Source organism: Mercenaria mercenaria, chromosome 2, assembly GCF_021730395.1.
Source record: "Mercenaria mercenaria strain notata chromosome 2, MADL_Memer_1, whole genome shotgun sequence".
Lineage (NCBI taxonomy): Eukaryota > Metazoa > Mollusca > Bivalvia > Venerida > Veneridae > Mercenaria > Mercenaria mercenaria.
The window spans coordinates 86,012,782-86,031,537 of record NC_069362.1 but is presented as its reverse complement, the minus strand read 5'-3'; the positions used below and the strand labels follow the sequence as shown (position 1 = coordinate 86,031,537).

Below are 18,756 nucleotides of genomic sequence, written 5' to 3'. Positions count from 1 at the left end.
CGCCGCGGCGTTGGAACCACCGCTTCTGCGAAAGCTATGGCCAGTGTGGTGGTGATATTGATATCTGAAAAAGCATTCGATGTTTTCAAAACATTATTGGTCTTGAAACCCCCTTTAAAGAAATAATAAAACTTTCTAGGTTGTAAGATATAATATCAAACCCTATTATTATTCATTGGACAAGATATTTTAAGACCCTTTAAAAGGCAGTGGCTAGAGAAGAGTGTCTAAGCAAAATACCGTGCATAGGCTAGGGAACCGGAATTTTATTTCTATGCATAATGCTACCGAAATCCACTTTGTTTCTTGGTAAGTGTCATGCATATTATTATATTAATTAATTTTACCATGCCCTTAAATTTGTCTGCGTTTACTGTCTCCAAAAGTGTACACGCCGCATATATACCGTGTTTGCCGTATTGGAATGATATAAACCAGTACGAATGAATGCGTGAAAACTACTTTGCAGTTTTTTACGGTGTTCCGTTGGGGCCATCGCAGTTTCGTGTTGTCGTCCTAGGGGCGAAATCGCGAAAACGCGATATTTTTACGCGAAAACGCGATACTTTCACACGAAAACACGAAGAAAAAATATCGCGTTTTCGCGTTGTTGATATCGTGTTTTCGCGTTATCGCCCTTGATCTAACATCGTCTTTTCGTGTTTTCGCCTTCGTGGTTAGTAGGGCGAAAACGCGAAAACACGATATTGATAGCGCGAAAACGCGATATTTTTACTTCGTGTTTTCGTGTGAAAGTATCGCGTTTTCGCGTTTTCGCCCTGCTGACCGCGAAGGCGAAAATACGAAAACATGATATTTTAATCATCGCACTTTAGCCTTCCGGTTTTGCATGCGTAAACATGGAAAACGAAGTAGACTCACATGTCCGAGATTATTTTTCAGCCGGTTTTTCATTAACTGAAACACTGACCTTGCTAGAAATTAATCAAAAGGTTATTCTTAGGTAAGTTATACGTCTAGGTGATCAAGGTGTGATTGAACTACATGCATATATCACGTACTTTGTAAGTTGTTTACATGTTGTATACATTTACGGTTCATGTTAATTTTTGTTTTAGTTGTTTACGTCACATAGGCCTTGGTCTATCATAAAGAATACACCAAATTGTTCATAATAAGCAGAAGAAACTTTTAAGATACCGGTATTCCCACGGACAACACATCAAACTTCTTTTTCAAAAGTATTTTGTCATTACTTCTATTATCATTGTGCTTCTAACATATTTGTCCAGGTACTCCAGGAGTTGAAAGTGTTACAAACCATGTACATATAAAATGCAAACATTGCAAAATGAAAGTGAAAGTAGAGCTGTCAAATTGACAAAAACTGAAGTATTTCAACAAATATAAGAGTAAACTATTTTTTATTTCCCGGTGTACCTTGATAATTATGTAAGACACATAACAAGAACAAACTTAGAGAAAAAATATGTTTGAAAAAGAAGTGTGATATTTTGTACAAAATATAATGCGGACAGTTGAAGTACATGTTTCGTAAGACTAAATACCTATTACCAAACAAGGTGACCTCTATAGAAAGTATTTTCTACTTATTCTGAACAACTCCGTATATAAATATTATGGGTCTGTCGGGTATGAACCTTGAAGGTACAACGAAAACGGTCCGCAACAGGGAAGTCACAGACATTAGGCATATCACCATCCCAGACCCGAAACAACCGCATACACGGGTAAGACAACGCAAAGACTTGGTGGTGAGGTTTTTACACGTGATGGTAGCAATAACTGTAGTTGTTGCGGTAAGTGCCAGTTACCCTTAGTGCTGATACCCGTTACCTTCAGTACATGTGTGAAATATGTCATAATTGGTGTCGGAGATTGTTGCCTTTGGTGTCACTGACAAAGTTATCTTAAGTGCAGGTTGCTTAGGGTGTCAAAAATTGTTACTCTTGGTGCATGGTGTTACCTTTAGTGCAGATGTTACCGTTATGGTTGTTACATGAAAACTCATGTACAGGGATGTTTCCGTTGGCTTTGGTCTCATTTCTGTTTTCACCTAGAATAGCAAGTCAATCTGGAACATAGTGTCTCCACCCCCCACCCCCACCCCCCTCTAACACACACACACACACACACACACACACACACAAATCATGCAGTTGTTGCATTTGGTGTCATTGCTGACATTACTGTAAAATAAACGTCGGTATACCATGAAAATAACTCGACTCGTCAGTAACGGAATTAAAGATCGTGAGATCAAACCCACACTATGTATTATCATACTCTATTCGCCTGTTTGTTGATGTTTTTACTAGCGCTGCGCATTGACATACTTTTATTATTCCAGCTATCGGCAACTTAAACGGCATTGTAAAAGACTTGGTCTAAAGAGGCGGCCAAACTGGAATCGTGCTGTCGTTCAAGCAGCTATTTTGGTAAATATCTATATCAGTTCATTTTCACAAATTTTTAAATAGGAATTTACGTCTTGTTGCTTGAGATGCAAGGAACTGACTGATAATGATACACGATATATGAATATTCCTGAGATAGCTGAAAAAGACCTTCTTTAGAGTTGGTATCCCATTGGTGTTCTGATAGAGATATAGCTCCAAATGTATGTGTTACGAGACAAGCAGCTCAGTACAAAACAAAAGATAGACCCAGAGTAATATGGCTCTATTCCTGTCAATTTTACGTGTGAGATACGAAACGTTTTGTATCACAATTACGTCTGAGATATGAAACGTTGAAATGTATCACAATAGGAATATAACGTACTGGCATATATAGCAACTTCGAGATATGCGATGACCTGAGACTAGCGCAATGAATAGATGTTGTTGTTAGTTTGTCTGGTCGATAAAGATTTTTGAAAGCTACAAGGTCGTTTGTTGGGCTTGTTTATTCCTCTTAGTAAGGTTTCTAGCTAGCTAGTAGTTACCATGTAGATAACTATTTAATCTGTTGACTGCCCTGGATGTTGACTGAAGGATTGACGATGATGATCGGGTTTATATGTAACGTCTGTCTAGGTTATTTTACCCTTTTGTATAGAAGCCAAAGTGTGCCCACATCTCTGATTGGTTAAATGTTGAAGCCAAATGGGCACATGTTGCGAGAGCATATTGCCATTGATTACCAATCTGATGCCAATTAAAATATCTATTCGCTGGCCAATGAGGTCCGAGGTGAACAGATACCGTTTTGATTTTTGGCGCAAATTCGCTATCGTTATCCAAACTTGTGATAATCAGTACTAACACTGCAACTGTCCATTAAGATGGCATAGAGACTCGAGAAATTCTTTTTAACCTGTATCATTCAGGCTGAAGTTCAGGGTACAGGTGGAAATCTCGGTTGTCGGGCCATGGCTAGTAGGTTGCGAACAAAGTATGGAATAATGTTAGGGAGGTTTGTATTGCTGCTCTGTACCATGTAACACTGAAACATTGTGACTTAGTTATTGGCATTTTCAAATTTCTGCTTAACATACTTAACATGCTATATTTATATCTTAAATGCGCCAGAAGGTTGCATCAGTTTATTATTTCACATTTGTTGTCAGTGAAACTCGTTATCTAGAACTCTAGCTATTTGTTTCCGTTAAAGTGTCTTTTGGAGTGATGTTACTAATGAGTGAAAGTACTAAATATTTTCTTATTACTTGTCATGAAAATTGTGATTGTGTTGGTTATACAGTGTGTCCCAGAATACATATCCACTTAAAAATAAATTACAGATAAGCATGATTGGTCTCAAATGAAAGGAAATGGATGTAAGTTTTACAACTATACAAACAGAATTATATCATCAAGTATCACACTATCTTATAATGACGCCATTAATGAAACTATATTTATGTTCTGGTTTTTTTTTCAACCCCATTTTTCTTTCAACTTTTTCTTTAGTGAGTTTGTTTAGAATATATTACAAACTGTTCATCAATATATACGAAAAGACAATCTTAGAATAAATTATGATACGTACTAGTACTTACTAATAGATAAACTACGTTAAACCTCATAAAAGACAATACGTGAGATAAAGAATATGAGAAAAGGACCGGAATGCACTGTTTTAATAATGATTTCATCCATATTTATTACCATAATACTGTAAATCTAAAAAGCCTTTCTTTTTTGACCAGTCATGCATACTAGTATTTGAAATTTATTTTAGCAAAGTTAATATCATTGTGAAGTGGAATTTTATTCTGGGACACCCACTACTAATATTTATGATATCGTTATTCAAAAAGTTTAGATATACTAAGTGCAAAACTGTATAATTGTAATTACTATGCGATACATTATAGATGAATAAATATGTTTAAACCAAATATTTTAGACATAAGGTACTGCAATATCAAAACATCATAGATCCCGAAGGTGTTCAGGCCAGACTGTCAAACAGGCTTTTAAGAAGAGAATACTTTAACAGAGGTCCGAATTTTCTAATTCACATTGACGGTTACGACAAGATAAAAGTATGGGTTTGGAATCCACGGAGCCATTTGTGGGTATGAGTTTTTCAAGTCATTTCATTGTCAGTTAACTGTCATTGTTAGTCTATAACTTTGGCCGATATCTGTCTTTTAACAGCAAAATCCTTTAAGACCATCTTTGAATTAGGACCAATATGTTTTGATTAACTGAAACATTTTCAGCCCAAATAAGAAATAAATTGAACCAGCTTACTGTTTAGGCCATGTTTTGAGAGAGCAGATGTTGTCTTAATAGCGAGGATACACTTTGATCAAATGAATGTATTAAATGCTAATTGTTATCAATTTATACATTTTATTATTTATATAACTGATAATTTTACATAAACTCTATGAACATTTTCCCCTTTTTATTGTTCAGTTGCTATAGTTTTTGATTGTATGTCCGATAAATTGATTATTGAAATGGTGACTAAAACCTTTTAAAACCACCTTTATTGTAAACTTGTGAGTACTAGTTTACACATTTTGAAGAATAACTGAAGTAATGCTGAAAATGCACGTTTTATGCATTTGTTTTCGAAAGTTAAGCTTTTGTTTTTCAAATCTATCATTGAGCTACCTGCAATGATAATTCTAAATCTTTCAAAAACGTGCAGAAAAATATGTCGAGAAATATCCTTAATGTTTTCATGTAAACGCCAACGCAAGTAGGATTCAAACTAAATACAGACAAGTTTTCATTGATGATAATAATTAAATGTATTAGACTAGGCATATTAAATGTAATTAAATTAATATCGTAAATTGATTTCCTTAGAATCATAGATGCCAAACAAGTTCAAGTTTTCCATGAATATTTTTTTGTTTCCTGTTTCCTTACCTACCCTAAACTTTGGCAATATTGTTTTTAACTTTTGAGAAAAAAGGTTGCAGAATTGCACTTTTTATGCTTTAAACATTGTCAGTGATATTAGAAATCAAGTGCGTGACCCCCTTATTTGTATTTATTTTTGGACAACAAAAAATCTGAATAGTATCACTTAGTCCTAAAAAAAATAATTATAAATAATTTCCGTTTGAGGATGTTACCAGACACAAAGAATATTTAGGCCTTATAAAAATGGGTTCAGTTTTGAAATACATGTAAATACAATAAACCGCAAGAAACTCATGTTTAGAATACACGTATGTCTGATACTTTTTAATATAGTTCTACTCAGTTAATATCCTTTTTCAGCTTTCCGAGACGGATTCTTTGGCTGAAAGTTGCACATTCCAATAATAATCCGAATATCATTGCTGCTTATTTTCTAGAGTTCGTAAAAGAAATAAGAGGTGAGCAAGTTACTAATTACAATAGTAATGACCAATCATTTTCACTGTGATATGGTGTAAGGTTATTTCTGTACTGTGCGCGGTTATTGCTTACTGCATGTATGTTATACATGTATGCACTGTCACACCCTTAAAGCTCCCTTCGGATATAGCTCCGCAGGGAGTTATATTCGGAGCACCGTTTCGTATATAGCTTCCTTGCTAAAACAAGAGCTATAAACGGAACACCTGTAGCTTTGTTCCGTATATAGCTTCACGGTGTTTTTGTGTAATTATTCCCCGAGGAGCTGTATCCGAAGGGAGCCATATAGGGTGTGACAATGCACAGCTTCTTGTGACAAGTACTGATGCCTAGTAAAAAGTAGTTCAACTTTGAATATACCGGGTTTATCCCGTTAACAAATTTAAAGCGTATTTCTGACAATGTGCACAAAATAGTCCCATTTCATGAACACTGCGGATGAATCATCAATGAACAAGCAGTTCTTATTCAACCTGTATCCATTCACACTTACCATTTAGATTATATAAGATCTATCAATGATAAGGTATTCCAGCCCGTGGTTACAACACAATCTGGGTCAGGCAGAGTTCGTCCTTGATATGGGGCATATTAAATTTGCATTTGTTTCTCATTCATGTATATTCATAGACTGGCATTTAAACAGAAAATAGATCTACCAAAACCCCGCAACCATCACACATTTCAAGGCTTTGATTTACTTTACAGATTCTACTAACTGTATTGTACTAACTCTGTGTGTTGAGATCAATGATCCCTAAGGACCAGAAAACTATACCAAAATCAAGCCTTGGATATCAGTGTAGGTTACTTGAACATTCCGCGTTATAAAGTATAGATACAGCCAATAGTTGTGAATTCTTTTTAACGTTTATTATATAAGGGGTTCCACGGTGTATCAGGATGGATGCGGGTACGGAAAATGTTGTTGTGGAGGATATGCAAAAAACATTCAGATGGTATCATGGTGACGATATGGCTGGTGAACGAAGTGTTATCGTCGGTAGCTCGCATACAAACCAGGTAAGTAAAAGTGTCAGAATGCAATACGTTATTGTTCTTTGAATTTGCGTCACAATACTTTTAACACCCTCTCCCCGGATCGAATGATCGGGGGCATATTGTTTTGGTTCTGTCATTCCGCCAGTCCGTCTGTGTCACAAAATTTTCACATTGCTCATAAAATGAAAACGCTTCCACCTAGGGTATTCAAACTTCATATGTAGATGAACCTTGTTGATCTCCACATCCGACAACTGCCTTGACCCTTTACTAGGTTAAAGGTAAAGGTCACCGTGACCCCAGATAGTGAAACTTTAATCTGACCCATAAAACATAACTGTTTAACGAAAAGGTTGCTTGAGGGGGAATAGTGTTTTCCGCACACATCTTGTTTTATTCATATAATATATCCTTGTCCAAGTACTTGTAAGATCGCTACACAAACTGGTATAACCCTTGTGGTTTTGGGCTCCTTTAATTGAAAAATGAACAGAACTGCAACCACCTTGAAGCCGTGCGCGCATCGTAAGAGCCGACTTAATGGGCTTTAACAATTGAAATCATTGAAACTGAAGATTCCAGCAGGCGGGTGGTTTTGATATCATGCCTTGCGTTTGCAAGGGTTCTTTTGAAATGCGTGAGATAACCTAAAATAATTCCTGTGAAAAGAAACTTGTCAGGTACTTGAATAATTCAGCAACTAGTACTGGTAAACTGATTAGCGATATGCTGAAAGCGGCGTTAAGTAAAACCCCATTCAAACCAGCAAACAAATAAATCGGTATAAACAGTGATTGAAAAGATTTGGCGACTCCAAGTTTAAATTTGCATACACATTATTGTTTCCTTATTTTTATAGGATAGAGTGTTGGTGGCGACAGTTACATCAAAGATGCATAGCGGCATGGAAAGATAAATTTTGTCAAATGGAAGAGCAAGGGATTTTCGCAACAGCAGATGGTATTCATGTGTAAGTTATTGTTATAAGGTTGAAGATTAGTAGCTCCACTATTCAAAGAATAAGTTGGTCTATTGGATTGGCACATGCTTCGTCGTCGGAGTCCCGACTTTGTTAAGTTTATATGTAAATTGGTTTGTTATTACTCGCTAATGGGAATGGCTTGAAACTTCACACATTTGTTCATTGTGATGATCTAACATGCGGTGAACAGGTTCCATAACACTGTTATGCAGTTTTACAGAATTATGCTCCTTTTTCGACGTGTTTCTGTTGACAAGGCTGTTGAATAGTCAAGCGTTGCTGACCTCCGGCAGCTCTTGTTTTAAACATTGTCGGTTCCCATTGATTATTATCTTACCTATTTTTAATATTAAATGTCTGCTTAGGGCAGTGGTGAAGTGGTTAGTTCTGAATCCGTGTTAGGTTCTACTCCTGTTCTGGGTGTATGTGATTTTGGTTGTTTTTACATATTCCAGAACGATGGGTTTCTCTGAGCCATCCTGTTTCTCCCACTTCTTAAGACAACAATCGCCTGTAATACCGGTGCCAACTTGTGAAAGTTTGCTTTGCAGTCGTTGTAAAATGTATATGTTTAAGATAAACCACATGAAAGTTGGCGACGCACTAGGGTGCGCCCATCCCTACAGTAAATCATATCAGTTGTAGAATCACGATGTTTAGTCATTATGAGGACTCGCATACCTAATTTCGTCAGGCGACACCTTATGTTTATAAGCAGAGTTATTGTCCTTGAAATAGCAAAAAGCCTGCCCATTTTGTGATTTTAACACACCAGTCCTAGATAAAAAAGTTCTGTTGTAGAATCATGAAACCTTTCATTTATATTCATCAGGATGTGAACTTGCGCATCTTGAAATGTTTGTCCAGCCTAGCGGAATTATTTGCCCCTGAAATATTCATATTGAGCTCCTTCCTCAGACATATTTATTGTAATTACATTTATAGAATTCACGATATAAATTTTTGCATCTTCTGTATTTCTCTGGTCATGCTCTTTATTTTCATAGTTATATGTTCCTTAAATTGTCATAAATGACCGTTTCTTACTAAGGATGTCGAAACACAGAAGATCGATATAATATCGATACATGCCGTTTCAAATACATATCGACACACATGGCATATGTGATACATAGGCTAACAGCTAAATGTTCGAGTTATAATTTATCTATGTTCCAATGTTTTAGATAAAGAAAGTGTTGTCAAAAACGTGTCTTCCCCACAAATCGGCACTCACAATAATCTCTAAAAGTCACTATGTACCTTGATTGTTACTTAGTACCTTAGATATTTGCTAACATATTCCTCAGTTGCTCTATGTTGAAAGAATATATGGTCGCTGGACAGTCGACTGCGGTGGGTGCCACTGGATCCGAGCATGCTTAGAAAAAGGGTTTATGGAACAGAAAACTTATTTTGTAAATGTATGTTTTGATAGCCTTATGTCATATTATGTGGACAATATATGGTCGCGCTGCAAAACAATTGCCAGTTTTACTTTTTGTATTACTTTTTCTCAGTTATAATTTTTATCGTGTTTGTTTCTTGTTGCAGAAGTTGCGTCAGGTTCTGTTTTATGCAACTTATTCAGCATGAATTGGACTTAATACGGGCAGAGTGGAATACACATTATATAAGGAGGCAGACACGGGAAGGAACACCTTGTGGAAAGCCAGACATTTTATATTTGTATCCAGAATTATATGGTAAACGAATTTAATTATGGTCTTGCCACAATAAACCTTTTACTGAGTGAAAAGGGAACAAAAACGAACTTTTTAAGTATTTATTCTGCTCTTGTAATTGTGGTGTAAAAATGTATACCCGTGTCAACTCTGCAGGAATAGGTCAAGGTAGCTTAACAATGACCCAACAAAAGTTGCGTACATACAATAAGTATAGCAAGAAAAGTGAATAGACTGTGGAATAGATGCGACTTCAGACGTCAATGATTTTGATAAAAACATGCAAAACAGATGTCAGTATTTAACTGCAATTAAAGTGGAGTTAGTTGTTCTATAAAAATCAACACGTCGGATGGGATTCGAAACCTTGATGGTCAGTTTGTTTTGGTCTTTTACATTGCCAACCATATTAAAATGACTCTAGAAACTGTTCCGTGTTCAAACGAAGTTGACCGCCTATCGTTAAGATTACCTTTCCCTAGAGATCGTAACGTATTATATTCTAATTCGTACCTCCGTATTGAAACTGAAATACATGGGTAAAATAAACTGAAGTTGAAGGGAATGTCATGTTCGTTAAAATGGAACACTGACATTACTTATGTGCACAGAATTGTGACAGCAGAGTGAATGTAAATTATGCCACTTGATGGTCCTGTGTTGAAAAACCTAATTACCGTTGTTGACCTTACTTTAATGCTAGTAACCTTTAATGCTATCCACCTATTTTTTTCAACCGTACAGGAACTTATGACTACAAATACCCAGTTGATGAGGCAGACTGCGAGTGCCTGGGTGATAACTGCGACGTTCCATCTAGCACTGGAATAGACGAAGAACTAGAAGGAAGATTTCTTCAAATGATGGAACTGGATGGAATGCGTATGCCGGATACATCAGCTGAAGCCATCGACTTGCTTACCTGGCTAATAAGCAAACTTCACGAACTGCTTGAGCAGAAATGACATTCCATTAAAGGCATTCGTTCTAAAGATTTACTAAGAGTGGGGCAGTTTCGTCGGTCTTGTCCTTTACTTAAAAGTAAAAATAAAGATGTTGATTTGTTATAGTTTTATAAATTCAATTCAATTCCTTGTTCCTCCATGAAGTATAAAGTCTCAACTTCCATGTTCTTTTTTATACGACAATTGACATGTTCTCTCTAGGAAATCGTTGGAAATAGTGAAAGTTGAAAAGTATTCTGAGCAACATCTGTTGTTGTGATTTCTGGCTAACTGTTTCTTTTGAAGCAAACAGCGAAATAGGCCCAACATTAAAGTGACTTTTTGGTGCTACGTAGGAGCCTACAAAGCAAGCTAGAAAAAAGCAACAATTTGTGTATCATAGATCTGTATTCCCTTCAAAACAACCAATTAATAGTTTTGTAAATGATAGATGAAATCTATCAACAACTGGATCGCTCACCTGAGTAATATGAGCTACATGTTTCAAATGTCAAAATGATGATAAAATATTAAGAAAGTCAGTAAGTCACATTCATGCTCAATAAAATTCAGTTTTACAATTTGTGTGCAAAACGGAGTATGTCATAAAAATTTCAAGGCTGTATCTTAAAAAACAAGAAAGTAGGTCAAGGTCACAGTCAAGTGACATCATATTACTTGGGGTCATCAGTTAATTATAATTAAACAGTCTTGGAAATAGGATCAGATGATTTTTTAAAGTATTTTTCCTATATAACTCACATAATAACTAATTGACCCCAGGGCGGGACCTCTTTTAACCCCAGGGGCATAATTTGAACAATTTTGGTAGAGGACTACTAGACAATGCATTATACCAAATATCAAAAGCCTAGGTCGTATGGTTTCAGACATTAGAAGATTTTTAAAGCTAGTCTAGATAAAACTTGGGACCCCTTTTTTCACCCAAGGGGTACAATTTGAACAAGTTTGGTTGAGGACCATAAGACAATGTTACAAACCAAATATCAAAGGTCTAAGTGTTGTGGTTTCAGACCAGAAGATTTTTAAATAATTTTTTTTCCTATATAAGTCTATGTAAAACTTGGAACCCCGGGTCGGGGCTATATTTGAATTTGAACAATTTTGGTAGAGGACCACTAGATGATGCTACATACTAAATATCAAAGCCCTAGGCCATGTGGTTTTGTACAAGAAGATTTTCAAAGTAATTCAGAGTTTACTTCATGGTAAATCAGTTAACAAAATTCATAAGTAGTACAACTATTTTGTCTCGAATACCCGATCCCCCCTTCCTCAGTAATAACATAAATATGTTATCATTACAAATACCGTGCGCGAATAGTACAACCATTGTGTTTACTATTTGTTAAGATTTACCTCTATTTCTCATGTTAGAAATAATTTACATTTGATAGTGATAACGCACACTCGCCGGGAATCTGTCCTTGCCGATTTGGTCGTTTTCATTGCTAGGTCTTGCTCAATCCACTTCCGTTGTTTTAAAAATGGCGTGAGTTGTACCTCGTCTTTGTTTCAGTATGATCGGCAAATTCCGACATTTATATCGAAAGCTGTGTGTTATTTGGTAAGTATAAATGTATGAGAAATGATTATCAAATCACAGCAGGTAGTTGTGGGTAGGCATTAGAGATATTGGGTCAATTCGTTTCACTTTTGCGGCGTACGCCGTTTCGCCGCGTACAGCCGGCTAGGCGTTCGTTTGGCTTGCCAGCTCTGCCCGGGTCTATCCGGCGTACGCCGATGTGCGCCGGTCTTGCGAGATAGGCTAACCGGCAAATCATATATTTTCGCGATACAAAATCGAGTAAACATTTGAATATTTGGGTTAGTACCAGTAAATGTAGAAACATGCTGCAAGAACTATTTGCTAACTTATTTGGAAAAGGCCGCAAGAGAAAATCATAATAAATTGGAAATTTATTTATTTTGTTTTTTGTTTGTTTTTGCAGCTCTCGTGGCTGGCGAACGCCGAAACGTTCGTTTTATTAATAAACCGGCGAGATTTTTTTCTTGCCGCCCACGTGACCGGCGTGCCCCGGGTTGAGTGAAACGAATTGGCCCATTGCCATGTTTATGGCCGATGGAGAGTTAACAGGCTTTTCCTATAATTTTATCTGGTGACCTAGTTTTTGACCTCAAATGACTCATATTTAAACTTCACCTATAGATTATCAAGATTAATATTCAGACAAAGTTTCATTGCGATATGTTCATTAATGTGGCCTCAAGGGTCTTAACTTGCTTTTCCTTTAATTTGGCTTAGTGACCAAATTTTTGACCCATCTGACCCAGATTTGAACTCTTTAAAAACACATTTTGAAAAATAAGTTTCATTAATAAATGGTCCCAAATGTGGCCTCCAGAGTGTTAACTAGGTTTTCTTTTGATTTGACATGGTGACCTAGTTTTTGAACCCAGATGACCCAATGTTGAACTGGTCCAAGGTTTTATTAAGGGTAATATCCAGACCAAGTTACATTAAGATTGGACCAAATTGTGATCTCTACACTGTTAACAACCTTTTCCTTTGATTTGACCTGGTGACATAGTTTTTGGGCCCAGATGACCCAATATCGAACTCGTCCAAGATGCTATTGACTATTGAGGGTATCATTCTGACCAAGTTTCATTAAGTTTTAAATTATTGTGCGACACGGGATTTTGACGAACATCTGATTGATAAAAACGGATCTCTCTGGGACACCGCAGTATAGTTATGAGCTAAAAGTGCAGACACGCCTCGATGATCTATATATAATACGCAGGTGCTCGCTGTGTTAATCACTTAACATACGGATGAAACACTCTTACGCTAGAATGATGTCACGTTAACGTACGGTGACGTCAATGGTTTAAAGAGCGCTACTATATTTTATCTAGTGTTTATATTAAAGGCATATTAGCATCGAAATAGTTCATGCCAAAGCCGTATTTTAACACTATTTTTACACTCGGTGGGCCCTCGTGAAATTATTACACCCGACGTACGCCCATCGTGCATAAATACACTCATTTGCTATAAATTATTTCTTAAATCAGATCGAGTCATGTTAGAATGTGTGGTCCCTTTAAAGATTTCATCTTTGGACATCAAAATCGTTCATTAGGATAGTCTAACAAATTTGACGCGATCTTAGGGTATTTGGAGGGTTCTTTTTTGTACAGACAATAGATCCACATTTCCAGTCAGGGATATAATATTATGTGTCATTTATTTGGTATGAAACAAGCGCATATGTATTTATAGCCAAACATTTTTATTTTAACATAGAAGAAGCATTTATAAAGATGTTCTATTCAGTAGGACATGTGACCTTTTCAGAGAAAACATTAAGTATGTATATAGAAAGCAAAACCACAGATATTCGATAATACTTGTAGCTGAAAAAAATATAACATTTTTGAAATGATAAAACTTTCTACATTGTAGATTTTATTAAAACTGCTTATCAACGTTTGGAATTAATGATATATAAATTGGAATATATGGCCAACTTAAATGTATATTTCTATGTGCTTTTTTTAAATGTTATGAAATATACGACTAAATTCATGTCAGATTTTAAAACATAATTGGAATCATTTCATGTGTCAACATCTTAACATTTACACTGTTACATAAAAAGTGACAATTACAATTATTATACACATGAACACCAATAATTCATACATAGATTTTTGATCATATATTACGGGTCTAGGCTATATTTTATGTTATTCAGAACAAGGAAGTTACTTTATAACTTTCGGTAATAAAATTGTGCAGAACTAGTGCTTAAAATTGTTCATTTGCATATACCCATACCTTTTAACTGAATTAAAGGCACTTATTTATAAAAAAATGCAATTTTACAACGGTACCCAGGCACTGTCTTGTAACTGAAAATGTGTCTAAAACTTATAATTGATTAGCAATGGATTGAACTAGCTAGGACTACGTCAATAAAAATGAATAAAACAACAACCAAATAAATAATGAATAGAATGAAATTTAATACATGTTTATTTTAAGATCACGTTCACATTCTTTTCGGTCACATTTTGAAAAGGCCGAGAAGGTCAATAAAACGGGAACAATAAAACAATTAGTCATATTTCAAATGTGTTTTCACTAAAAAAGTAATCACATAAGATATACAAATATATATACACGCTTTTACCAATTTTTGCCATTATTTTTTTTAACTTTCCTTATATGGAACTTCTCTGGTCAAATAATGCCCCACGGAATTTTATTAAAGACTTGCACATGGCATATCGTCATGCAACATTTGTCACAACGTAAATTTGCTGCTTTTAGCTCCCGCTATTTGTTCATTTCAAGGACAAACTACCGCAGACTCCATCTGTAGTAAATGCCATACAAACATACATAAGTATATAAACAGACAGACAGGCAGACACAAAGACAGATACATAGACTGACAGACAAACGACACACAAAACGACACCCAATGTATGGATAAAATATAGAGAGAGCATTTTAAGACACTGGCCTTATTCTCAACTGATTACGAAAATCAAGCCTACGTGCTATTTACATTTTTTTTTTTTTGAAATAGAACTCATTAATAATTATTGCGATTTGGGTGGTTATTATATTTCTACCAGTAGTGTGAAAATGTAAAAGAAAAAGGGGTCAAAATGGCCAAGGAAGGGTCGAAATGGCCAAGGAACACCGTAAGTTGGGGTTGAAATGTATCGGGGTGGAATTTACGGTCTCTAGAAATGTCTTTCAAGCGTTTGCGCAAGTCAAACCGGAAGACGAAATTACGATATAAAAATATCGTGTTTTCGCGTTTTCGCTTTAAAAATATCGTGTTTTCGCGTTTTCACCTTTGTGCGAAAACGCGAAAACACGATACTTTCACACGAAAACACGAAGCAAAAATATCGTGTTTTTCGCGCTATCAATATCGTGTATTCGCGTTTTCGCCCTACTTACCACGAAGGCGAAAACACGAAAAGACGATGGCAAATCGAGGGCGAAAATGCGAAAATACGATATTAAGAGTGCGAAAACGCGATATTTTTTGTTTCGTGTTTTCGCTTTATAGCTTCGTGTTTTCGTGTGAAAGTACCGCGTTTTCGCGTAAAAATATCGCGTTTTCGCGATTTCGCCCCTAGGACGACAACGCGAAACTGCGATGGCCCCATCGGAACACCGTAGTTTTTAAATGTTATTAAATTTTGCTTTAAACTTGACTATGTTTAAATTATTTAAATATAAAAATAATATCGGCATTTCACGTTCAGAGATATGTAATCAATACTAAGTAACAGAAATTACTTAATTTGTTTTAATCGTTTCTTTTATTGTCTTATACCTTTCAAGTTTAAATTTCAAGTTTATTTCGGCCCCAGTGCCGACGATTTCGCATTCATTCGTACTAGTTTATTTTATCATTCCAATATGGCGGACAGTATGCGGCGAGTACATTTCTGGAGACACAGTAAACACAAATAAATAAAAGGGCATAGCTTGCTGAAATAGTAAAATTAATTAACTTATTAAGATAAGAACATGCACATGATACTTACCAAAAGAAACAAAGAGAATTTCGACAGTTTTATGCATAGAAATAAAATTCCGGTTCCCTAGCCTATGCACGGTACTTTGGCTAGAGAACCGGTTCCGGACGAATAAGTTCGGTTCCCTAGCCTCTGCCCTTTAAAGGAGATTCCTGGCAAATAATCTAACTTCTTAGGCACAAAGAGCATTTGGCGTAAATAAGCATGTAATAATAACTATCTTTTGTATGTTTATTTATAACACAGTTTTAACAGTTCAACGCCAGCATAAAATCGCCCCTATCGATCAGGTCGGTGTGACGTCACTTCCTAGCAACCGATAAATCCGAGATACAGCAAGGTGAAAGTATCACGTAGCAACCCGTAGCGATTATAGTAGCGGTACGGGTCGCGATGTTGTTTTCGAATAAAATATATCATAATACATTTTCACAGTGTATAGACTCTCTGTACGCCCGACCGGAAGTCGTCAAAAACTAGGCGTTCAGAAATCAAAACACAAATTTTTGCTGTCGCGGATGGCTTGGATTTTCGTTGTTTATTTCGTTAATATCGCATAAAGTAAGTGTATTTTTTATCTACATATTGTTTAAGAGCTACTGTTTACGTAGATACCAAACACGCCTATTAAAACTCTTAATATACTTCATTTAAAGTCGAATCCGGTGTGAGTATTTGTTCGATTTTGTAATAAAACTATCAATTCTTTGAAATACATGTATATTGAGCTTTTGCAAAGAATTGAAACCTTTGCTACTTCGTAGATAAATATCTTACGCATTAATAAATACTAGCATGGCTCTATGGTAACGAATGCGTTTTCAGGAAAATGTGTTTTTCTGAGACATATATGCCGATTACACTGTCCCACTAGTCGATACATTACTGGCCCACTAATCGCTATTTCTAAAATCCGGACTGAACGCTTAGTCGAAAAACTGAACGCCTATTCAAAACTTCTTTTCATTCATATATTTCCATAATTTGACTTTGTTTTATTACAACCGACATTTAAAAGGTAATAGTTATAATTTCTTTCGTTTTCGTAACAGTCACTGACCAGTTTATATGTTATTACTGCAGTTTCGAATCCACTTTTCGTAAAGGTTAGTGTTTATTAGTAAGTAATTATCAAATTAATTAGTCTAGCACGGCTCAGTTGCAGTAAATGCGTACTAATAAGCTCTAACCTGCATTGTGTTTGAAATTATTTTTTTCTGAGCGGAATAAATACATATTTTTCTCGTATGTTAACGGAAACTCGTATACAGATTCTATTTCCTGTCCAAGACAAGGACATCGTTGGTGAAACAGACTAGTAAATACTGTTTCACTGTCACAAGTAAAATACAATACAAAACTTATATTTATAAATTCAGTAAGTACAGTGTATAGAGCATACAAGCCCAAACACTTCGTCATTTCGTTATTGAATAGGCGTACAGTGTTTTGGCGAATAGTGGGACAGTTTTTCTATAAAGATTTGCGACTAGGCGTTCAGTGTATAATTCATATGCATGTTGAATTTAACAATATTTAAACTATTCAGGATTGTAAATTCATATTTGTAGGTATAAACTCATTTGCATGAATTTATAATTTAACATTCAGAAGCGGTTCTGACACGTATTTCACTCGCAGTTCCTAAATAATGGGCATTTTAGCCTGAATACATCGTCTTTTGCTTCGACCTTCTAGGTTTTGAATGAAAATACGTTTTAATTTCATGTGTTAATGTCTGTTAAACGGCAGTTTGTTGTAGAGACATTTATCATACATTGAAAAATATATACAACAAGAATATTTATTTCAAATAGCCACAGAAAAACATGAAAATACACACTACCGACAGCTTCCAAAAATTTGAAAAACGAAAGTGAACGCCTAGTTATTGGCGACTTCCGTTTGGGCGTACAGAGAGTCTATACACTGTGATTTTTCTTTCTTAATTTTTATTTTTCCCTGTCCATTTATAATGTATTCCTGAAAGGTTTTTCTAGTTTTACGGGAAATTATTGATTTATTAGCGTGTCAATAATGGTCTGGTAGAAGTGACATATGTTGTGTATTGTCAAGTTTTCGGCGATGTTGTTTTTCAATAAAATAGATCATAATATAGTTTTATTTGTGTTTTTTTTTTATTCCCTGTTCATTTTTTTCTCTAATTTTACTGGAAATTATCGATTTATTAACGTGTCTAAACTCTGGTGGCAGAAGTAACATGTTGTGTACTGCCAGTTCTTCGGCCCTTCGGATGGCAAGATTCCATTTGCGTAATATATAAGTTATATCTATGTACATACACATTGTGTGAGAATCCTAAAAATGAATGTGACATTTATATTTTATATCTATTTTCTTTTGTATATATTCCAAAAATATTGTCCCTTTAAAAAAATAGATTCTATTTGAATGAAATATTTTGGAACTCAATTTTTTAAATAAAACAATGGATGGATTATACAATTTTTGTATTATGTATGTAGTATAGGTAGTTTGTATAACACAACTATTTTGAGGTTTCTTCAATTTATTGGACAGTACCAGTATAGTACGTGTAGAGAAAAACCTACAACATAAAACAGTAAAATCATGAACATAGAAAATACGAATTACAATACAACAATAGCAGAATGTGAAAAATACAGATTTCACAAAATAGATCTCTCGCGGTAAATAAGTTATCATTGCATTTAAAAAGAACAAATACTAAAGAAAATATCTTACCAGAATCGACTAGCAAAGGTACACTTATGACATAGTAAATTGTCCAAAGGTAAGGACATTAAATTACT

The 18,756-nt window shown here is 35.4% G+C and overlaps 1 protein-coding gene and 1 long non-coding RNA gene across 2 annotated transcripts; both read left to right on the top strand.

Annotated features, from left to right (window-relative positions):
* The first annotated feature begins 2,330 nt into the window (after positions 1–2,330).
* On the top strand, positions 2,331–4,473 carry LOC123562877 (uncharacterized). The gene is made up of 3 exons (XR_006688667.2): positions 2,331–2,420; positions 3,314–3,399; positions 4,336–4,473. It is a non-coding gene; the product is annotated as an uncharacterized LOC123562877 (long non-coding RNA).
* A 4,870-nt stretch (positions 4,474–9,343) lies between these two features.
* LOC123560504 (uncharacterized) lies at positions 9,344–10,451 on the top strand. The gene is made up of 2 exons (XM_045352687.2): positions 9,344–9,482; positions 10,206–10,451. The coding sequence occupies exons 1-2, from the start codon at positions 9,353–9,355 to the stop codon at positions 10,424–10,426; spliced, it is 351 nt and encodes a 116-aa protein (XP_045208622.2). The 5' UTR covers positions 9,344–9,352; the 3' UTR covers positions 10,427–10,451.
* The last annotated feature ends 8,305 nt before the right edge of the window (positions 10,452–18,756 follow it).